This window comes from Balaenoptera musculus, chromosome 1 (genome assembly GCF_009873245.2).
Source record: "Balaenoptera musculus isolate JJ_BM4_2016_0621 chromosome 1, mBalMus1.pri.v3, whole genome shotgun sequence".
NCBI lineage: Eukaryota > Metazoa > Chordata > Mammalia > Artiodactyla > Balaenopteridae > Balaenoptera > Balaenoptera musculus.
Window position 1 is genome coordinate 125,817,656 of NC_045785.1, and position 23,310 is coordinate 125,840,965.

The following is a 23,310-nucleotide window of genomic DNA, read 5'->3' on the forward strand; positions in this document are numbered from 1 at the left end:
TTTTTTCTCAACACAATTTAAAACTACAGTAGTAAACTGTATTAGCTTATTTTAAAAGAATGCCAATTTGTAATGTGCCCATAGAACATGTAATTTAGATTGGTAAGATGAAGTTCTGAAGAAATATAATTGATGGCAAATTTTAACAGGAAAAGCATTGAATTTAAAAGCCTTTACCTGGGGCTTCCCTGGTGGCGCAGTGGTTAAGAATCTGCCTGCCAATGCAGGGGAGACAGGTTCGAGCCCTGGTCCAGGAAGATCCCACATGCTGTGGAGCAACTAAGCCCATGCGCCACAACTACTGAGCCTGTGCTCTAGAGCCCACGAGCCACAACTACTGAGCCTGCCTGCCACAACTACCGAAGCCCATGCACCTAGAGCCCATGCACCTAGAGCCCGTGCTCCGCAACAAGAGAAGCCACCGCAATGAGAAGCCTGCGCACCGCAACGAAGAGTAGCCCCTGCTCGCCGCAACTAGGGAAAGCCCTCGCGCAGCAATGAAGACCCGACGCAGCCAAAAATAAATAAATTAAAAACAAAACAAGAAGAAGCTTTTACCTGTTACCATGAGTCAGCTTCACATCTGACTGAGGTCATGTAGCGCCATGATTTGGAGCTTTGCTTCACTATGGTGCCAGCCATAGTCTAGCAGCAGCAGCGCCTGAGCTTGTTAGAAATCCAGAATCTCCCCCTACCCACCTCCCGCAGCACCTAGAAATGTGCTTGTCAGATAGTAGGTGCTCAGTAAATATTCAATGAGTCAAAGAATTAACATATTCTCAGCGTTCAGTGCTTTTTCACAGACCAGTCCTTCTGCCCTCCCAGCCCCACTCCTCTAGCAATCTGATAAAAAATCTACTTACATTTGAGTCTGAGATCAAGTGTTATCTCTTCTGAGAAGTCTTCCCTCACAGGCCCAAAGGAATTTCTCCTGTGTGTTAGCCCTGGCTCAAGGGTGACTGCTAGTATTGCTGCTCTCCTCTTGCATGTTAACTGTTTGTTTGCATATTTATGTAAGGAAACTAGTAACTTCCTCTAATGAAGTAAAACCCCTAGCCTTTAGGATTGGCAATGGGGAAACTCTTAATTAGGAAGGGAGGTCGTACTCACCCCACATTCCCCTTATGAGATCTAGGTTACTCATCTTTAGCCTATGGTCTCCCTTTTCTTGCCTCCACTTGGAAGAGGCCACCTGTCCCTGCAGCACTGTCTCAATTTTTGAAGGTAAGATTAAAAAAAAAGAAAGGCAGGATTTTCTAGCTCTGTGGCCAATCTTTCAACTTCTGTTTCTATCTGAAAATCTACTAAGTCACCATCAGATGATTGACACTAGGAAATATCCACCTATCCTCTTCCCCATCCACTTTCTCCCTTATACACCCCATTACAGGCAAATGGTCTTAATCTAGAGCTTGAAAGGACAACCCTGTCAGAAACCCGCACAGTATGTGTGACATTCGCACAAGAGGTTCCCTAGTTGTGTTACTATATCTACCCCAGATTGGAAGCTCCCTAAAAACACAGAATGTATCATTTTATCTTTACATCCTGTTGTCAAGCTCAGTGTCTGACATATGATAGGAAGAGGGGCATTTTTCTTGATTCTTGGGTGTAGGTTTTTTAAAAGACTGAACTTGGAAGTTAATACTGATTTAATGAGTGATTTTTTTTTCGATTGTGACTTATTCCACAAAATTATAAGGTTAAGGATAGTGCTACCAAATTGGTATAAATGGCTAACCATACAATTATCATCCAAATCAGCAGAGGTTTGAGAATGCTAGAGTGTTAAACTAGATGGGACACTGGGACAACAGGTATGGACCTGGGACTGTCTCAGGTAAACTAGGATGTATGGTTATTCTAGGTTTGAAGCTCAGCAGTGTTGCCCCATAAACCAAATCTCCACCTGGGATGAAATGCTAGGGGTACAGCCAGGTCACTTGGGCTGCCATAAAATGCTTCTCCTTGGCCTCTTACCCTGGTCACATGACCCAGTTCCTTCAGTGTCTTCTCTGCTGTGAGTCACCAGCAGTCCCACTTCTAGTCACTTGTTTAAAGGTTCAACTATTGTGCAAATTCCAGGAAATCTCTTGACTCCCTGATTGGTCTTTTTCCTTGGGCTCCAACATCTTACCTTTCCCCAGACTCTTTCTAGTGCTCTAAATTTTAATTGATATAATTCCATATATGTCTCTCTATCATTCTTCATTTCTCTCCTTTCCCTCTTACCTTCCCAACTTTGTTTGTGTTGCTTTCATACATCTCTCTTCTTCTGAGGCTTGAATCCTATCAGTTATCTATTGTTCTGTTTCCCATTAGTTAATCTCTGACCCTTCATAAATTAAATTTGACAAAGCCTCTTGATTAACAAAGGAAATGCACAAGTCACAGTAAAGGGGGCACACAGAAGTCAAATATAATTGGGGACTTGTTGACTCATCACACCATTTCTATAAAGATCCAGGAGAAAAGGGGGGTAACTGGAAGTGTGTTTGGTTACCAAAGAACCCAAGAGTAAACTTTTCTTAGAAGTATTACATGTCTTTGAGAGAAATTATTAAAGATGGAAATAGTCTTTTCTACATACAATAAGTACTTGATGAATTCTTGTTGGCAAGAGAATGCATTTGGGCTTTAGAATAGAGCAGAATTCTGTTTGATTTGTTAAGTATTGGACAAGATTAAACATGAATGGATTGGCACCTAGGAAGTGGCTCCTAGCGGGGGTCTCAATTTTTCCTATTACTACAATACTCCTGAGAGGTAAAAACTTCACGTGCATGTTTATGTGTGACCAAACAGTGGGATCATACAAGGTGACTTTTTTTTTTAATTGAAATATTACTGACATACAACATTATGTAAGTTTCAGATGTAAAACCTAATGACTCGATATTTGTATATATGTTGAAATGATCACCACAATAAGTCTAGCTACTATCTGTCACCACACAAGGTTACAAAATTTTTTTCTTGTGATGAGAACTTATAAGATTTATTTTCTTAGCAACTTTCAGATTTGAAATGCAATATTATTGACTATAATCACCATGCTGTACATTACCTCCCCATGACTTATTTATTTTATAACTGGAAGTTTGTACCACTTGATCCCCTTCACCCCAACCCCCTTCCCCTCTGGCAGTTTGTTCTCTGTATCTATGAGTTTTGTTTTGTTTACTTGTTTGTCTTTTTTAGATTAACAATGAACTGTCAGAAAGAGAAATTAAGAAAACAATCCCACTCACAATTGCATCAAAAAGAATAACATATCTAGGAATAAATTTAACTAAGATGCCTCTTTAGACCAATTATGGGTAGAGCAATTTACATTCAGCCTCTGACATCTGGCTTTGTCCTTTATTATTAAGGAATTGGGTAAAATGTCAATATGATAGTAATAGATGTTAGGAAACTAAAATTATCAGAGACATAAAAATGTCTAATGATTTTGACTCTAAAGTTATTTCTCTTTATGCTGAATTATAGGATTATAGGAGACAGGACAGAAGAGTTTCTGAAGTGTTTTGGGAAGAGAATTAGATATTAAGTACAGAATAAGATATTTTTCCTACTCTGAGAAAATGAAAAATATTTAAAATAAATTAAACATTAAAACATTTAACATTTAAAATAAAGGCCGGAACACATTTCCTGTTAAAGGTACTAAAATGTCTCGACATTAGAAACATATGGGCCACTCTTCCGAGAAAATGTTTCTCTGAGGTATTTTCCTTAGAAGAGAGAATCTTTTTGGTTCTTATTGTAAAAATCTTGGAGAAGCTTGAAAACAGCAAAGCAAACAGGAAACAGAATTCAATTTGTGGAAAGCTCAGAGAAGAAAAGCAAATCACTGAAAATGTAGCTCCCTCTGAAGATTCTTTAAACACAGAAGGTAGGAAAGCAATGTTAATAAAAAAGCTGGCATAGAGATAAGTTAATGAGAATATGGTGTGCCAGTGACTGACTGGTGTGTTTTTCTAGGGCTTTATTCTACCCTTTTACACAAAGTCTCCTCTAAAAAATGCACCCCAGGGCTTCCCTGGTGGTGCAGTGGTTGAGAGTCCGCCTGCCAATGCAGGGGACACGGGTTCGAGCCCTGGTCTGGGAAGATCCCACATGCCACGGAGCAACTGGGCCCGTGAGCCACAACTACTGAGCCTGCGCATCTGGAGCCTGTGCTCCGCAACAAGAGAGGCCGCGACAGTGAGAGGCCCGCGCACCGCGATGAAGAGTGGCCCCCGCTCGCTGCAACTGGAGAAAGCCCTTGCACAGAAACGAAGACCCAACACAGCCAAAATAAATAAATAAATAAATAAATAAATAAATAAATAAAAAATGCACCCCAAACACTCTTTTTCATGCTATCTAAAACAAGTTCAGAGTCAAGTTTATAAAAATTCACCAGAAATAATTTAGCCCAGAACAGCAAATATCTAGAAGAATTTTGAGTTCTATGACATTATAGACACACATAAAGAATGTGGTCAAGTCTTGACCTTTCCTACCTCAGATTTCCATTAATAGAATGAGGATGATAAATTTTTCTATTTACCTCTTTGACTAAATAATTTTCTTAGGGTGGGTGGGTTTGTTGTCAACAGGTTCTGAGGCACTGAGTTCTCTGTAGCCTCAGATCTGAAAGATGACTGGGCTGGTTGAATGATTGTTGTTCATTACATTGGGACCAGGAGTTGAACCTCACTGACCTGTTGAATTTCAGAATAAGCTGAGAAAATTTCTAGAGCTACCCTCGTGCTATGTGGCTAACTAGATATGTTAGGAGGCTTTCAGAACTGTGCAGCTGCTACTGTGCAGCTAGGGCAGCCAAAGGCCTCTGAGACTCCTGGATGGGGTGCTAGGGACAGGTCTCTGAGGCATCTGCTTCCAGTACTCATGTTGATAACGTCCGCGGCAGTGTCCAGCGTGCAGGGGGAGGTTACGTGGGAATTCTTGTCTCTGTAGCTCATACCCCAGTTCAAACATTCCTTCTGAGTTCACCTGCTGTAAAATAAGATGCCTAAGACCTTACTCCATAGAACTGTGCTGGTTGCTCCTGACAGAGAGACTGTAAATCACCGTGAGAAGAGAAAAGAAAAGCACCGTCTCTGACAGCCTCCACTTCCTGGATTTAGTGGATATTACATGATCCTCTGGTGTTCATCAGTTTATTGCCCATTTTTCAATATTTTATCAGTCAGAAAGTTGTGGAAGTTTGTAAGGCTAAGGCACAGGGCTACTAAGAAGTGCTGAGGGGGCAAATGGAGCTGAAAACAGCCCTGTTCTACCTGCCCCATCCTGTTCTCTAACCTGAAGCTGTGTCTGCCTGGAGGGCAGAGTGTCTTTTTCTTTGCACAAAGGCACCACAGTCCAGCAGCAGCGTGGCCGACGCACTGGGGGTTCTGTGACAATGAGTACATCTGATTCTACTGCAAAAGCTTATGATACATACCGCCAAAAGCAAACCTTCACATTGACTTTTTCCATCCCATCAGTATACACCACAGAAAAAGATAGCAGCAGCATTCCCTTCATTGTATTTTTAAAGATGATAACCTTCTTGGGCACTTATCCTGTTGTGTAAGGGGTAAGAGTTGTCCTTTTTGGATGCTTTGGCATTGCAGAGCATTAAGGATGAAGAAGAATGCATCTTGTAAATGTGTTGCTAAAATTCAGTCACATGCAGGCTATGTTCTGCCTTTAAACTTCCCGTTTCTCGGATGTGCCTGTACCCTTAGTTCCATTTCCCTTGCCCCACAGAGGCTCTCTGCCCATAGCTCATAAACTGGGGAGGCTGAGGTCTCCATGCAGACCAGGAGCTGACACACTTCCTTTACAATACTTTCTTTAGTAATCTTTAGGTTACTAAGTTGCTTGTTATTATTGTAATTTTTACTGTTTCTTTCAAACAGAGTATTAATCCTTCTCCTGAAAAAGCACTTTGACAACTTCCTGTATAGATGATGAAGCTACTTTTAAGGGTTATCTGAGTTCACTTTTAATTCCTTAAGAAAACAGCAATCGGAATTGTGAGAGACTATCTAACGGTGATAAGGGTACTGTAGCTTCCCCCAACCAACCTGGTTGACTAGAAGCTGCATCCCACGGCTACAAAAAAGTATTCTTTTATGGCACAGAGAGCTTTCTCTGCTGGGCTGCACCCGAGTTATGATGGTGATTTTGAATGTGTATTTTCACCCATAGAAAACACTTAATATCAGCAAGCTCAGTGCCACCACAACACAGTATGAGAAGTTCAGGAAATTCTAGCTGAGGTGTAGGCAAAGAATCAAGTTTATGTTGTCACATAGCTTACTTGCTATTTCTTTTTTTTCAAATAGCTATGTATTAAGCTATAATAAAACCTGAATAAAACACTATGGAGGGTACTGAAAAGTGAAGGCATATTTTCTCCTCTAGATGAGCAGCTGACCCCATCAGACCCCATCTCCCCTGAGGACAGTACAGCACATGCGTCATTGGCAACTGCATTTGACAAAGGAAGTGTGTCAGCTCCAGGTCCGCATGGAGACATCCCCAGTTTCTGAACTACAGGCAGAGAGCCTCTGTGGGGCAGTGGAAATGGAACTAAGGGTACAGGCACATCTGACAAACGGGGAGTTTAAAGGCAGAACACAGGCTACATGTGAATGAGTTTTTAGAAAAAAATGTGCAAGATGCATTCTTCTTCATCCTTAATGCTCTGCAATGCCAAAGCATCCAAAAAAGACAACTTGGAAACTGCAAGGTGAAGTTTGGGGAGGGTTGTGGAGGGAGAGAACGGGGGTTGGCCTTGGGCAGTGAAAGTTCTGGAATCTATTTGTTTCTCCAAGTTCTGAACTGGGATTTGTAAACTGTAAAGTCACAAACCCAATTTTTAAGAAAAGTGAACAAGGCTTCCTATTTGATTGCAAAAACAGGGTGACAGGATGAAAAATATTATGAGAATTCATGAACATAATAATTTCCATTTATACATAGGAACCGTGTGGAAGGAGCCATGATAAGTGCTCAATACTACCTTTTTTTTTTTTTTTTTGTAGTGAAGGAAAATGCAGCATTTATTGTAAGGCACCAGTGCAAGGAGAATGGGTGACTCATGCTCTAAAACTCCAAACTCCCTGAAAGGTTTCCAATATTAACTATTATTCTTTAAAAGAATTCTGTTAGGGAGATATTACTATAAACCCGATTTTGCAGTTGGGGAAACTGAATTTTAACCCAAGTATTGGACTCCAAAGCTCATTGTCTTAACATATATGCCTCTTTAAATGATTAAACTATTTACATGAGAAAGTGCACTATGCATCCTTCTCCTGGATTTATATCCATAATTTTATCTCAAGTCTCTTTTGCTGCCAGCTATCTTGGGTAGATGTGTCCCTGTTCGGCTGTCACCTCCAGAATTATCTTTAATGCCCAGGATTATCTAGTTCCTAGGACTGGGCTTCTGCTTTGACTCCTGCTGTTTTCACTGGACCCCCCCCCCCTCCTGTTCAGGGCCTGTGTCTCTTCTACTCCTGGAGAGGCCTCCTAGATGACACCTCTTTGGGTATCTAATTCGTCATGGAGAACTGAGAGATACCTGTTTGTCTCAAAATTACTGATGCTGACTATTGTTATGGGACTCTATCTAATGCTTTGTACATCCTCAATTAGCCAAACCTGCTGTCAGGGCCTATTCTACCTTATCTAGTAGGTGGGTCTGTAATTGTAGCTGTGATACTTGCAGTTAACAGTATCCTAGGTACAAGCATCTGACTACTACATGTCCTCTCAGCAGCTACACCTGTGCATTTACCTGATGGAATACAAATTATTTGATTATAAATGACTTTCTTCATATTATAGTTTTATTTATATATATATATATATATACATACACACACATATATGATATATATGCATTAGGGATTTATGTACAATACATATAATTTTTAATGATGTGTGTAAATAAGTTTCTTTAACAATGACTTTCATTTCGGAATAATAAAAGGGTGCTAAGAAATATATGTGATGAAAAATAGGCATTGTAAGACTATTGGGGTGGTGAAGAGTGAAGCTTTTAAAAAGATTTCAGTTCAGATTCTGATTCTGAATGTGAGGAATGTGATTGAGATCAAATTACTTACTTTCTTGAGTCTCAATTTCTTTTTTTTTTTTTTTAGTTAATTAATTTATTTATTTTTGACTGCGTTGGGTCTTCGTTGCTGTACGTGGTCTAGTTGCGGCGAGCGGGGGCTTCTCTTGTTGCGGAGCATGGGCTCTAGGCACGTGGGCTTCAGTAGTTGTGGCGCACGGGCTCTAGAGCATAAGCTCAGTAGTTGTGGCGCATGGGCTTAGTTGCTCTGCAGCATGTGGGATCTTCCCGGACCAGGGCTCGAACCCATGTCCCCTGCATTGGCAGGTGGATTTTTAACCACTGCACCACCAGGGAAGTCCCTCAATTTCTTTATAAAATCTAGATAGTAATTATAACCTAATTCAGGGCTGTTACGAATATTATATGTTAGTATATGTAAATCTCTTCTACCCTGCATATAGTAAATGCTGAAAACTGTTAGCTATTATGATCATTATTAAAATGGGGATGATATATACTTTATGAGGTTATAAATATTAAGCAAGATATATACAAAGTGCCTAGTTAACAGATGTCCAGTAAATATCACATTTCATTGAATCCAAGTCGTACCATTATTTTAGGTACCTTCAAGAAAGAAAAAAATACTGCCAGTTGTACAATAATTATTAGACAGTAAGGTAGACCCCAATTTTAGATATGTTAAGTGTGAACATTTTTGCATTAGAATCAAAATACTTTTTCTCCCCTTCTTTGCCCTACTTAACTAGTGAAGAGTCTTTACTCCCCAGAATCCGGAATTCTGTTTCCTATTCTTTTTCCTCCTACCAAGACCCTAGTGTCTCCTACTTCCTTGGCTAAAAAGGGCTAAAAGCACTGTAAGTTTTCTGTACCACCTTTATATTCTCTATCATGATTCCCCTTATTTCCTCCATCTTAATGTTGAATTCAACTGCTCAGCATTCTAATTCTTATTATACAAGATACATGAATATGAAAATAAAACAAAACAAAAACTTCTTCCTAGTTGCCCAAGGCCTTCAATCTAATATTTAGATTCAGAATCATTTAGTGATGCATATGTATGTCTTTAGAATTAACAGCATGGTGATCGATCAGGCACTTCATGTGAACAGAAACTGACAAAGACTGGGAAGAAATTCAAACTTGAGGTAAGAAATGGCAGATTTTCCTGGGAACAAATTTATATGTCAAAGGTGGTAGAAAGGTCAAATAGAATGAAAGTGGAGAACAGAAAACTTTCCCACAAAATGATTTCCTAGGAGATCTTTTCAAATACTGAGGAACACTATTTTTTCAGTCTCACCTAGCAAGTACAATGTCGCTAATATAGTAGGTCTCTTATTTGGATAAACAAAACTAAACAAACACCATAATTTCAGAAAAAAATAATAGCAAAGCAGAAATGAAACATTCAAAATAAGGTTTTGGTTATTTTGTTTATTTCACTTAGGACACTCAGTGGGCATTAACTGGGGTACTTAAAATTCATCTCAATTAGGAATCTCTTTAGTCCTTCATCAATTATTTCGAGTGTTCTCATCTCAAATACATTCCTTTCTTCAACAAACTTCTGAAAGAGATGAGTACCTCCACCCACACCAAAATAATGTGCTTTGCTGGCCAAAAGCACCCGTCCATTTTTATCTAACAATCTAAGGAATGTTTGGTGCAAAGGACCGTAATAATCTGGATTGTAAATGGTTTCTGAGGTAAGAATGAGATCATATTTTTCAAAAAGTTTTTCACTGCTTAGTAAAAGCCTACAAAGCTCTGACCACTCCCCAGAAAAGAACCGGAATTTACATAGTTCTTGTGCTACTTTTGATTTCCTGCACCTTTTCACATCTGGTTCGTTTACATCGTTTTCTTCATCTTCCGAAGTGGAGTTAGCCACGACATTAGGTAAGGTTACTTCATCAATCACCACACTGTTATAATCTTGAAAATGAATTTCTTTGGCGCCTCCCTTGAACGCCATTATACCCAGCAACCCTGATCCACAACCAAGATCCAACACTTTTTTCCCAGCAAATTTCACTTTGGCCTTTGTAAAATATGCCAGGAGGTCAAAGGTACATTCCCAGATTTTTAAGCCTCCTTCATAAACACCTGTAATCAGATCAGAGTGAGAAGAAAAGCTTTTTGAAATGATGTTTTCTCCAGGGAAGTTCTCTTTCAACAAGGTGGTTTTCACTACTGATATGTTCATATGCTGGAGACCTGGTAATGTTTCTATGACTTTATTTTCTAACACTTTCTTTAAATCTTTAGGCATAGCATGCTCTTTGGCAACTCTCAAGCAGGGCTGTTTTTCATGTGGCTCCAAGCTACTTGAACTGTTAGCTGCATTGAGTGACCTGTCTGTGTCTTGAGAGGGACCTGCATTTCCTGCTGACTTATGTTCCCACAAATGATCCTGAAGCAGGTCAAACTGTTCTGTAGAACGTTTTTTGTCTCTATGTGTACCTTTTTGTCTTTCTGAGGCTGAAGACTCTTTTGAGGAATCTAGGGCCAAGGCTCCGTCTCCAAGGGATGTTAATTCATCTTCCAGATGGTCTTCTATAGTGAAATTAAATTGAAAAGTCATTCTCTCATAAAATGAACACAATCGTTAAACGAAGATTCTTCAACTTCTGGATAGAACTGATGACACACACGTAAACCTGCTTTCAATTATTCTGTTAGTTTTGCTGGAGGTCCATTTCTTTTTAGCTGCTTATACACAGTTACAAATATTCAGAGATATTTCCAAATGACTTTTAAGAGGTCTTTGCTCTTTTTTCAATTTAGCTCTGGAGAAAAAAAAAAGGAAAATTGTTATTAAAAAGCGAAATGACACATTTTATGTAAATGTAATATTAAACAGTCCCCCGCTCCACCCCCAGCAGCTGCCTTTTCTATGAAAGCGGTGGAGGGACAGGGAGATAAAGGAGACTTGGAAACACACACACCCTTCAGGTTTCAAAAGCTGGAGAAGAGAATAAACCGTAAAAACAAACAAAATAACAGCAGCAGCAACAACTAGAAATAACGTAAAGTCCAAAATTCTCAGGCAGGAAATGACAAGCCTAGCTATTTAGTGTGTTTCATCTGTCACGACCCTGCCCAAACATATTAACCTCCTAAACTGCCAGAATCTCTTCAGTCTGTTACCGTTTCAAGTAACAGGACTTCAAGATTGTATTTTGATAAATGAGCATCCCTTTAAAAACAGGAACAGGTATGCTCTGATGTGTGTAAATTCATTCAGATGACCTCACTACAAACATTTCGCGGAGACCAGCAGCCCTAAGTGTACTGGGAGTGAGGTAACTGTGGAGTAATTAGTAAAGATTAGCTTGACACAGAATAAGGGCACTGAACTGTGCGGGGAGGTCCGTAGAAAATGGAAGCAAGTTAATAAAGAGACTCTTCTCTGTATCTACTGTGCTAGACACTTAAAATATACCGTCTACTTCAATTTGCACAACAATTCTGGCAGGTGGGTCTTTATCCCCATTACATAGGATGTACAGAGTAGGGTCAACACATTAAATGAGTAGGAAGGCGCCTGTTTCTATCCCACTTCACCGCGGGACTTGGAGTCATTTCTGGCTGTAGGTCCCAGGTCAAACCCGACACCAGATGTGCCACCTCAAAGCCCCAAGGGACGGAGTGTAGCAAATCTGGGGACTTCCGGCACTCACCTCCCCCAAAGCGTCTCAAAGCAACGTTACAGCGATCCAGACCTGGGGACGCTAGCCCCCCGGCAGGTTCCCAGCTCCCGAGTACTCCGGCCAGACCCTGCGGACTGAAAGCGCGCACCAGTGAGTCGAGTCCTCCGCGGGCCAGAAAAGCCCGGCTTTTATGCCCAGTCGTGTGGGGCCCGGGCTCACTAAGGAAAGCGGCGCCCTTCCTCTCTATGGTTTTGGCTCGCAAGGCCTGCCGGGACGGTGGGAGTTTCCGGTCTTGGCTCTGGCGGGAGTGTTTCGAAGCTTTGGTCTTGGGCGACAGCATGTCTCAGGAACGCGCTGTCCCGGCGAGCGCGGTTCCCCTGGAAGAATTAAGTAGCTGGCCGGAGGAGCTATGCCGCCGGGAACTGCCATCTGTCCTGCCTCGTCTCCTTATATCCTTCATTGTCACTTCCACCTAGAGAGGGGTGTGGGGCCTGTCTCCAATCTTCTCTCCCGTCTCATCACACCCGCTGCCGGGCCGTGTTGGGTTCCTGCGGCTTCAACCCTCTCCTTTCTCTGTTGATGAGCGAGATGAGTAAGCGAGGGAAGGAAGGGCGAGCGAGAGCCGTGGGTGCCGGGACCGAAGGCATGCCTGGCTTTGGCATCCGAAGGGCTCGCAGAGATGTTCTGCCAGTGGTTTTGGCAGTGGATGTGGCGTTTTCTGCCATTCCTCTGGGCCTTTGAGTTGCTCTGTACGTGGTTAAGCGTGAATACTTTTCCATGGGGCGGGGGGAGCGGGGGCAGGCAAGTACTCAGGCTTGAGCTGTAAGGTGAGCTGACTGGATGAAGTAGAGCGAGGTACTCTGAGCTCTTATCTCTAAAATGGGTGGTGAAAATGAATACCTTCCTCACTATTTTGAGAATCAAATTAAAGGACGTAGTTCTGACATGGTGCCAAGTCTGTAAGATGTTCAGTAAATGCAAATGTTCTTCCCCTCCCCTTTTTGAACCTCTTTCGGTTTATCGCTGGTGAGAAGGAGTTGCTTCCTTTGCTAATTGGCTTTCATCTGCTGGGTGTGAGGTACTTAATGTCTCCGTTGTCCAGATGCAGGCCATTTAGTAGTCGAATCCCTTTTTGGTTTAAGTGTACCTGGAGTCCTAGCCCTTCATGTTAAGGGGTAATTTTTTTTTTTTTTTTAACAGCTTTGAGCACATAAAACTACGCTCAAACGAAAAAAAAAGACCTTCACTTGAGAGAGTCTTAACACTGCAAAAATAATTTTTTTTACAGCTAAAGCCAAATTTAAATATTACGGTCACGTAGAAACCATTCACCTGGGCATTGGCAAAGTCCCACTTAGGTACCAAAGCGCTTTCTTAGTTATCGAGTAGATATGGAACTGCTGTCCTCAAGGATTTTTGATTTCGGTAGCAAATAGCCATCCTCCTCCTCAAAAAATTTTACTAGGTACAGAATATTATATGTACCAGGCAGAGTGTTAGGCTTCGGGGGGAACAAAGATAAGAAACACGGTTCCTCTTTTTCTTGTCAAGCTTATAGGGGGATTTCAGTAATTGAAAGTCAAGCTTGTTTATTTTAATTTTTTTATTTTTTATATATTTATTTATTTAGTTTTGGCTGCGTTTGGTCTTCGTTGCACATGGGCTTTCTCTAGTTGCCGCGAGCGGGGGCTACTCTTCGTTGCGGTGCGCGGGCTTCTCATCGCGGTGGCTTCTCTTGTGGAGCACGGGCTCTAGGCGTGCCGGCTTCAGTAGTTGTGGCTCGCAGGCTCTAGAGCGTCAGGCTCAGTAGTTGTGGCGCACGGGCTTCGTTGCTCCGCGGCGTGTGGGATCTTCCCGGACTGGGGCTCGAACCTGTGTCCCCTGCATTGGCAGGTGGATTCTTAACCACTGCACCACCAGGGAAGTCCCAAGCTTGTTTATTTACATCAAAAAAAAAAAAAAAAAAAAAGTCAACATTCCCACCTGGTTTTGCATCTCAAACTTAAAATTCAGAAGAACCCAAACCTGTTCTTCCCCCAGTCTTCTTCATCTAAATAAATGGTTTTACAAGCCAAAACCTTCAGTCCTCTCTCTCTCTCTCACATCCAATCAGCAAGTCCTTTTGTTTCTGACCTCAGACTCTATCTTGAATCCGAATGCTTATCTCCATCCTGGTTGCTACCACTCTTTCAGACTTCCATAACCTCTCACCTGAACTATTGTTAATAGCTCCCTTGCTTCTACTCATGTCCTCTTATAATCCATCCTCCAAAAAAAGTTCACAGTGAAAAATATGTTATTTCCTTTTTAAAGCACTCCCTCCACCCCAGTGGCTTCTTAACAAATTAGGAAGAAAATCTAAACTTTTACCTTCAAGGCTCCTCATGGTCTAAGCCTTTTCCTCGCTTACTTAGCTCACTACATTGTGTCCACAAATACATGAAGCTCACCTGCCTCAGGATCTTCATTTTTGCTGATCCTTCAGCGTAGTTTGTTCTTCTCTCAGCCTTTTGTCCATCTCATTATTCAGGTCTCAGCTCAGATGTCACGTCAGCAAGCCATTTTCAGCGTCCTCAGTCTTAGGTGGTTCTCCCAAACCCAGTCTGTAATACTTATCTCATTGCCCTGTTCAGTTTTCTAAAGAGCAGAAGTAACCTTAATAGAAATTATCTTGTTTACTTTGTTTCCTTTTTACTTTTCCTCGCTATACTGTAAGGTTCATAAAGGCAGGAATTTTGTGTTCTCCAGCACCTAGAATAGTGCCTGGCACATAGTAAGCATTCAGTGAAGGGCTAAAAAATATTGTCAGGTTTTAAAACTGCCTGAAAATCTCATTAGATAACTTTTTTTTCAGCTTTTGGTTTTACTTCAACACTTTTTCAACAAATGAAAGAAATTTTCAGTAACTCCATCACCCAAACGTAATTATTTTCATGTTTTGCATTTCACACGTTATTTTCCAGTCTTTTTTTGGGGGTGGGGGGCCGCGCCGCTCGGCCTGCGGGATCTTAGTCCCCTGACAGGGATCAAACTTGTGCCCCCTGCAGTGGAAGCGCGGAGTCTGAACCACTGGACTGCCAGGGAAGTCCCTTATTTTCCAGTCTTTACGTGCATGTCTGCATAATCATAACTTATGTTTAATTTTGGAAGAGGCTAGAATTTTTTTGACATTTACTGAAATTTATCCACGAGGCAAATTCTACCCTACTGAACTAAAATGAGTTAATGACTATATCTCATTTTGATTGCTGCTGTAAGATATGTATATGCAAAGTAAGATTTCAGAAAAAGAATCAATTCCTGTATTACTGTGACGGAGTTATGGCTTATTCATTTTTCTTATTGACACATACTTTAATAATTTGTATATTATTTTTACAGGAAAACATTTCTAACAATTATTCTGAATGGTATAAAAGTGTATAGTTTATAATGTGATTAACATTTGTAATGAACATAGCATAATTTATTATGACATTTGTAAGCTTCTATGTGCAGAAGAGTTTCTGTCTGATAAGGTGGTAAGATAGATATGCTAGTAACATGAAAAGAAGATAGGAGGTGATCAGTGACTTAAGACAGGTGCAAATAAAGTACTGTAGAAGTGCTGAGGAGGAAGAAATTTCTGTTTCAGAAACCAGAAACCCATGGGTTATTATAGACTGTTTCTCATCTGTCAGAAGTAAGTCATAAGTACACATAGTTTGAAAAGACAAGTTTATCCCTGACCAATTTTGAAGACATTTCCTTAAAGTATTTTCATTATATTTCATTATACCTAGTAAACATTATATTTTTTACAGCAAAATTAAGCCAGTAATTTGAGTCTAATTTCAATCTCTTACTGATCATTGCTTAAGCTTCAAGAAGGGTCCTTTTCAAATCTGTTCTCAGTAGTGAATATCTTACTACTGTAATACTAGTATCTTCCTTAATTTTTTTACTCTATGTATCAGCATTCTGACAGTTGGATTGAGCATATTCGTAAGTAAAATTATCTTAATTGTACGGTTACTCTGATGTCTTTAAGGCCTGAGTCCCACATATCCCAGTTTCGTATTCCCTTTAAGTTTATTCCTCCTATTGTAGCGTTACAGCCTTTGTAATCTTCAGTTACTTAAAATGACCGAATTACTTCAAGTTACAGTACTTAAAGTTTTAAATTCCATTTTGGATAGATACCAAAAGTGTTCTGTTTGATAATGTGTGTATAAGCACATTGTAAGTTTTAAATGTTAGTTGTTAAACTGGTTAGACTAATATAAAACATAATTTGCAGTCTACTTAACAACTTTCAGCCTCTTCACATGTTTAGTGTCAATTAGAAAATACTTTCTAAGTTACAAAAGGCTGATTGTTTAGGCATGACAGATTTGTCATTTGGAAAAGTTGACTTTCTTCATCTGTCTTCATTAATCTTACTTGACGTAATTTATTTATTTAGCTAGGAGGAGAGGTAGAGAGTTAAGACTATCCTGCAGAGTTTACTCATATATTTTGAGTTTTCTATTTACATTTCACTTGGTTGTGGAATATTTGTTTATAATCTTGAATCTGTGTGCTGCCTGTGGGGTCTGATTTTTTTAAGGAACAGTTACTTTTTATCCTGTGTATGAGAGTTGTACATATTCATTATAGAAAATTTGTAACATGGAGAAAAACAGAAAAGATAATAAAACAATCATTAATCTGAAATGTTTAAGATTTTGGCATAGGACATTCTCATCTTGATTCTATATATTCCTGCCAGCCTATCTGTTATTCTTTGTATATACATGTTTATATATATTAAGATTGGAATTACACTATTTGGAAGTTTTTTCATTTTAGCTTAATGTATTGTGGACATTTTGTCATGGTTTTAAACAATCTCTAACAATCATTTTAATGATAGCAGATCCTATTCAGTAGATGTACCCACATCCATTAACTGATGTTCAGTTGCTGGACACATACATTGTTTTGTTTTGTTTTTTAAAATTTTTCTAGTTTTTCAGGTTGTTTAATTGTTAATAGTTTCTCTACATAGAATATGGCATTTTGAAATTGTACAAAGCTTTTGATTGCTAGTACTTAATATGCTCGAATCTGGGAAAGGGTAGTGATCTTTGTTGGCTGACATGACTTAATATTGCTACAAAATATGTTACTATTTTCCTTTACAGAAATTCTGAAAATTATTGTAGAAATGTTTTTACCTCATATGAACCACCTGACATTGGAACAGACTTTCTTTTCACAAGTGCTGCCAAAGGTATAGTACTATTATTATCTTAATCAATTTACTTGTTATAAAGGCTGTTAAGATCTGGCCTCAGTTTTAGACCATTTATTCTTAATTTCTTAATGTATCACTTTTTTTTTTTTTGGCTGCGCTGTGAGGCTTGTGGGATCTTAGTTCCCTGACCAGAGATTGAACCCGGGCCCACAGTGGTGAAAGTGCTGAGTCGTAACCACTGGACTGCCAGGGAATTCCCAATGTATCACATATTTGAAATACAAATAAAATAGTTAAAAGTAGATCTCATATGAGAATATGATGGTGTTAGTATGATTATTAGGTAATTAAAAAAACATTTTCAGAGAATATGGATCCTTTACTAATTGAATTTACATTATTTGTAGTTGGTTTTAAATACTCTTGTATTTTAAAGCTATTCATTGAAAATTGGGATGGATGATGAAGTTAGTTAAGTCTCTTTATCTTCTCTGTAGAATTTATTAATAACTGTTAAATTTCATTGTATGGAAAAATGGAGCCAACATTTATTAAAGAAGCCTTAGAATAAAAATGGCTGGAAAATTGGTAAAATCAAGTAACTTAAAAGAAAATATCAGATTCACCAACTGCATTGTTACCTTTTAGATATATGTGGTATAACTTTTCTCTGAAAAGCAGAGTCATAACTTTTTTTTTTAATTGTGGGAACTAAACATACTTTGGTGACAAAATGAAACATTTTTTTTATGATAACTTATCTCTTACTGGAATGGATTTCTAAGTTTAGCTTTGAAACAAATAATTATCAGAACTCCTTTTACTCATATTCACTCGATTGTTCTGTATCTAAAAAGTTTCTTAAAATTTGTTGTTGACCGCCAAAAAAGGTCCAGCTAATATATAGATGAAAACGAGATGTTGAGTGTTAACAGGCTTATGGGAAGCAGCGCCCTCTTTAATTACAGTGTGCTGCTGACTGTGGTTATTCTTGTAGTGTAGTGTTCAGGCCATTTAACTTGTTTAGAGTATTAAGATCTTAGGTTGGCTAATGTTTCACAGACAAAAACACTTAGTTCTGAGGTCACGTACTATGTCTCTAACCCAGGAATAGTATTTTGAGTTGGTCAGAAAGGGGAACTGGTTAGAAAACAAGTGAATAGGTAATTCAGCACAAATTCATTACCACTACCAGAAAATATCCTTGTAAATGTTCACATGGATGTTGATTGGTTAAGATCATCATCTTTTATTTATTTAAGTGTAAGAGTAGCACTTTTGTTACATCACCAAAAAATGAACTTTGATCTTTTTTTATGGATGTTATTAAGTAGATTCAAATCACAGAAGTGGAAGACAAATCAATTTTTGTTGGAGGCTTTTTTATTTTAAGGAGATTCTATTGCAGAAAAATAGTATACAAAAAATAGAAATACTATAGAAACACTATACAAAATATATATTTTGTTAACTTTATTAGGTACAGTTGTTACACTAGACAATATCCCGTGGCTGTTAATAATGCAAAATCAAATCTAATTTATTTCTTTGAAGATATGCCTTTCCTTTTTTAGTGACTTCTGTTACTACTATTTATGACCTGCTTTGCTTTCACAGACTGTGAGATTATTTGATGACATGATGTATGAGTTAACCAGTCAAGCCAGAGGACTATCAAGCCAAAATTTAGAAATCCAGACCACTCTAAGAAATATTTTACAGGTATGTCAAATATATTAGAAAGGGGGGGGGTGGGAGAGCTTAAAGAGTGTGAGATATTAATTAGCTTTATATTCTCTATATAACGCCCCAATGCTAGAATTAAATTTATAGAATTAAAGATATAAAGATATTGCAAAAAACATAAATTCTGAATTTCTTATACAATTTCATGCTTAGTAAATATCTAAACTCCTATAAGAAGACAGGTAATCAAGATAGCATGCCCTACCTGTAATTCTAAAGCGTATGTATGTAGAACACCTGCCATATACTTTGATGTTGTGGGTTAGGATTCCAACTTCTTCTTTTTTTCTTTTTCTTTTTAACCAAATGGCTAGCCAGTTTTTTTTGGGTTTTTTTTCTAAGATTTTTTTGATGTGGACCATTTTTAAAGTCTTTATTGAATTTGTTACAGTATTGCTTCTGTTTTTTAATTTTTGGTTTTTTGGCTACAAGGCATGTGAGATCTTAGCTCCCTGACCAGGGATCGAACCTGTATCCCCTGCATTGGAAGGCGAAGTCTTAACCACTGGACTGCCAGGGAAGTCCCTAGTCACTTTTAATATTTGTAGTTCTGACAGACTGAAGTTATGTGTAAGGAGGAACAGAGAGAGGGTCCATTTTGCTCACTGCTGTATCCCTAGCACTCAGCATATTGTCTGACACCTTTTAGGTACACAGAAAATATATTCTGAATGAAACTTCTTTCCGTATTTCCAGACAATGGTACAGCTATTAGGAGCTCTTACAGGATGTGTTCAGCATGTCTGTGCCACTCAGGAATCCATCATTCTAGAAAATATTCACAGTCTTCCCTCCTCGGTCCTACATGTAATCAAAAGTACATTTGTACATTGTAAGGTGAGTGATGGGTCTAAGTACACTTTATTTTTTTTTAAACATTTTAAAAAATTTTTATTTTGTTTATTTTTTTCTGGCTGCGTTGGGTCTTTGTTGCTGTGCGCAGTCTTTCTCTAGTTGCGGTGAGCGGGGGCTACTCTTCATTGTGGTGCGCGGGCTTCTCATTGCGGTGGCTTCTCTCGTTGCAGAGCACGGGCTCTAGGCACCCGGGCTTCAGGAGTGGTGGCTCGCGGGCTCTGGAGCCCAGGCTTAGTAGTTGTGGCGCACGGGCTTAGCTGCTCTGCGGCATGTGGGATCTTCCTGGACCAGGGCTCAAACCCAAGTCCCCTGCATGGGCAGGCGGATTCTTAACCACTGCGCCACCAGGGAAGCCCTAAGTACACTTTAAATGGCCTAGAATCCATGGGCAAAGGGGCTGAGTTTGTGGTGCTTATAGTATTTGTTCATAAGTTTACATTTTAACCTATATTATTGCAGTGCATTTTTCCATAGAACAAAGAGCATGTATGTAAATATTTGTTTCAAAATAAGTAGTTATAAAGAAATCTTAAAAAGGGGGCTCTTGCAGTTTTGTTGTTGTTGTCTTATTCTATTTCCTCTTGATAAGGAAAGAAGTGATACAGATTTGTGTCAAGTCACAGGGATCCTCAAATAGTTCTGTCATGGCATTAGTGGCTCAGATGAATTGCTTAACAATTAGGTGCCTATTAAAGGGACACTGACCCTTATTTAGTCCTGAGACAGCTTTAAAGCACAAACGCTGGCCTAGGATTTGTGGGTCACAGGAAGTTTTGATAATGCTGTTTGTTGGGTGAATGAAAATTGCTAGTTAACTCATGCTTCTCTTTGGTGACAGGATACTGAAATGTCATGCACCGGGCCTAACGTTATTTAGCTCCCTTTTAGTTCTATATTTGTAAGATCTTGGAAGTCAGAAATCATATTTTATACATACCTGCATCTCTCAAAGTACACTATATATAATGGAGGTTCACTAAACATTTGTTTAATGAACGAATATGTCATTCACTAAGAAGCATTAAATTTTTTTTTTTTTTTTTGCTGGTGAGAATTCTTTTCTTTAATTGAAGTATAGTTGATTTACAGTGTTGTGTTAATTACTGCTGTACAGCAAAGTGATTCAGTTATATATATATGTACCTTACTCTTTTTTAATATTCTTTACCATTATGATTTATCATAGGATATTGAATCTAGTTCTCTGTGCTATGCAGTAGGACCTTGTTGTTTATCCATTCTATATATGAAAGCTTGCATCTGCTAACCCCAACCTCCCACTCCACCCCTCCCTCAACCCCCTCCCCCTTGGCAACCACCAGTCTGTTCTCTGTGATTCTGTTTCTGTTTCATAGACAGGTTCATTTGTGTCATATATATATTTTTTTCTTTTATAAATTTATTTATTTATTTTTGGCTGCATTGGGTCTTCGTTGCTGTGCGCGGGCTTTCTCTAGCTGCGGTGAGCGGGGGCCACTCTTCATTGCAGTGCGTGGGCTTCTCATTGTGGTGGCTTCTCCTGTGTCAGAGCACGGGCTCTAGGCGCGCGGTCTTCAGTAGTTGTGGCTCGCGGGCTCTAGAGTGCAGGCTCAGTAGTTGTGGCGCACGGGCTTAGTTGCTCTGTGGCATGTAGGATCTTCCCAGACCAGGGATCAAACCCATGTCCCCTGCATTGGCAGGCGGACTCTTAACCACTGCGCCACCAAGGAAGTCCCTGTGTCATATTTTAGATTCCACATATAAGTGATATCATATGGTATTTGTCTTTCTCTTTCTGACTTCACTTAGTCTGATAATCTCTAGTTGCATCCATGTTGCTGCAAATGGCATTACTTTGTTCTTTTTTTATGCCTGAGTAGTATTCCATTGTATACATGTACCACATCTTCTTTATCCATTCATCTGTCGATGGACATTTAGGTTGTTTCCATGTCTTGGCTATTATGAATAGTGCTGCTATTAACATAGGCATGCATGTATCTTTTTGAATTATAGTTTTGTCCAGATATATGCCCAGGAGTGGGATTGCTGAATCATGGTAATTCTATTTTTAGTTTCCTGAGGAACCTCTGTACTGTTCTCCACAGTGGCTGCACCTGCTTACATTCTGATGCTATTCTGCACCCCATGTTTTGCATATGCTCCCCACCCACCCACTCTCTAAAAGCATTGCATTTATGAGCTCTGATAGAATGAATTAAAATACATTTGGCTCTTGAGTTTTTTATGATTTGCTTTTTCTCTCGTTTTTATTTCTTTGTGATCAGAATAGCGAATCTGTTTACTCTGGGCGTTTACACCTAGTCTCAGACCTTCTGCAGGCTCTTTTCAAGGAGGCCTATTCTCTTCAAAAGCAGCTAATGGAACTGCTGGATATGGTTTGCATGGACCCTTTAATAGATGAGAATGATGACGTTTTGAATATGGTAGTAGGTGAGTGAAGAAAACTTACTACTTAGTATATGATGTATATTGACTATAAACTGTACATCAGTTAAATTATTGAACTCAATGTTGTTTCTAATGATTCATGATATTATGTGTAAAAAAATTTAAATCCTACCCAATAAACTTTTAATCTCTTAAATTTTAGATTTTGTAAAATTGATATTTGATGCATTAACATAGATTTATATATTTAGTCAATGTTCAAAGTAGGTTGTTTCTCCACAATGATTAACAAAGAAAGTTATGCAATTTTATACCCTCTAAAGTAGCCCAAATTCTGAAGCAGTAGCTTTCAGAGTTTTTAAACCATAACTTCATAGTAAGAAATGAAGTTTGCATTTCTTCCCGGAACACATATAATTACATACTTGTATGTATGTTTGTGAATGTGTATGTATATACTACATTTATTTATTGTACTTGAAATAACGTACTCTATTATAGTCTATTTCATTTTTAAAGAATTGCTGATTGCTACTTTATTAATTTCATCACTTACCAATGGATCATGGCCCAGAGTTTGAAAAGCAGTACTCTAATGAAAAGATTGCATTCCTAGCTTCAGCATAAAGAGAGTAAGGTGGTTTTGTGCAGTATTATCAGGTATCTTTTGCTCTGTAACAAACCAACCCAAAAATCTATTACATTAAAGTAACTACTAGGGAGTTCCCAGGCCGCCCAGTGGTTAGGACTCGGTGCTTTCACTGCTGGGGCCTGGGTTCAATCCCTGGTCAGGGAACTAAGATCCCGCAAGCCATGTGGCATGGCAAGAAGGAAAGAAAGAAAGAAAGGAAAAAAGAAAGAAAGGAGGGAGGAAGGGAGGAAACAGAGATGGAGGGAAAGAGAGGGAGAGGGAGGGAGGGAGAGAGGAAGGAAGAAAGGAAGAAAGAAATCAAGCAACTACTGTTTCATTTATTCGTGATTCTGAGTTAGTGTTTTAGGCTGGGCTCAGGTAGAACAGCTTTCTCTGCTTCACATGGTGTAACTGGGTCACTCGTGTGTTTGTGGTCACTGACCTTATTCATGGTCGTTTGTCGGCAGAGGGAGAGAGAATGTCCTGAGCCAGTCCCGTGTAGCCCATCATGCAGCAGGTTAGCCCAGGCTCAGCTACCTGCTGATGGCCTCAGGGGTCCTAAGAGCAGCAAGAGAGGGCAGGCCCCAGTGTGCAGGCACGTTTAAAGTCTCTGCTTGGTTTATGTTTTTATTTTTGTCCTGTTGACCAAAGCAAGTTATGTCGCGAAGCCCAGGGTCTTTGGAAGCGAACTGACTAAGAGCGT

General features: G+C 39.3%; 3 protein-coding genes across 6 annotated transcripts in view; 1 reads left to right on the plus strand and 2 right to left on the minus strand.

The window, feature by feature from the left end:
* SELE (selectin E) overlaps positions 1 to 907 on the minus strand; it is a 55,332-nt gene extending 54,425 nt beyond the window's left edge. The window contains exon 1 of the mRNA XM_036833336.1: positions 864 to 907. The gene's annotated coding sequence lies outside the window, so the exon portion shown is untranslated. The remainder of the gene's footprint in view (positions 1 to 863) is intronic.
* Positions 908 to 9,232: 8,325 nt separating this feature from the next.
* The window catches only part of C1H1orf112 (chromosome 1 C1orf112 homolog), a 46,259-nt gene continuing 32,181 nt past the window's right edge, over positions 9,233 to 23,310 (plus strand). Inside the window, exons 1-6 of one of the 3 annotated variants that reach the window (XM_036848636.1) lie at positions 12,012 to 12,215; positions 15,711 to 15,750; positions 16,932 to 17,020; positions 18,602 to 18,706; positions 19,427 to 19,567; positions 21,853 to 22,018. In XM_036848636.1, the coding sequence (XP_036704531.1) occupies positions 12,012 to 12,215; positions 15,711 to 15,750; positions 16,932 to 17,020; positions 18,602 to 18,706; positions 19,427 to 19,567; positions 21,853 to 22,018 (745 nt within the window). Of the gene's footprint in view, positions 9,259 to 12,011; positions 12,216 to 15,710; positions 15,751 to 16,931; positions 17,021 to 18,601; positions 18,707 to 19,426; positions 19,568 to 21,852; positions 22,019 to 23,310 lie in introns of those variants that run through there. The other 2 variants (XM_036848651.1, XM_036848644.1) reach the window with 2 other exon arrangements.
* Positions 9,528 to 14,243, minus strand: METTL18 (methyltransferase like 18). Of its 2 annotated transcripts, none has more exons than XM_036848723.1 (2): positions 14,217 to 14,243; positions 9,528 to 10,902 (listed from the first exon to the last, which is right to left on the minus strand). In XM_036848723.1, exon 2 carries the CDS (start codon positions 10,695 to 10,697, stop codon positions 9,576 to 9,578), a length of 1,122 nt encoding a protein of 373 aa, XP_036704618.1. In that variant the 5' UTR covers positions 10,698 to 10,902; positions 14,217 to 14,243; the 3' UTR covers positions 9,528 to 9,575. The 2 variants fall into 2 exon arrangements, with proteins under 2 accessions (XP_036704618.1, XP_036704611.1); XM_036848716.1 differs by lacking the exon at positions 14,217 to 14,243 and adding an exon at positions 11,797 to 12,026.

Coding starts and splice junctions, on each gene's coding strand:
- METTL18 (XM_036848723.1), bottom strand. CDS start 10,697: ATGACTTTTCAATTTAATTTCACTATAGAAGACCATCTGGAAGATGAA.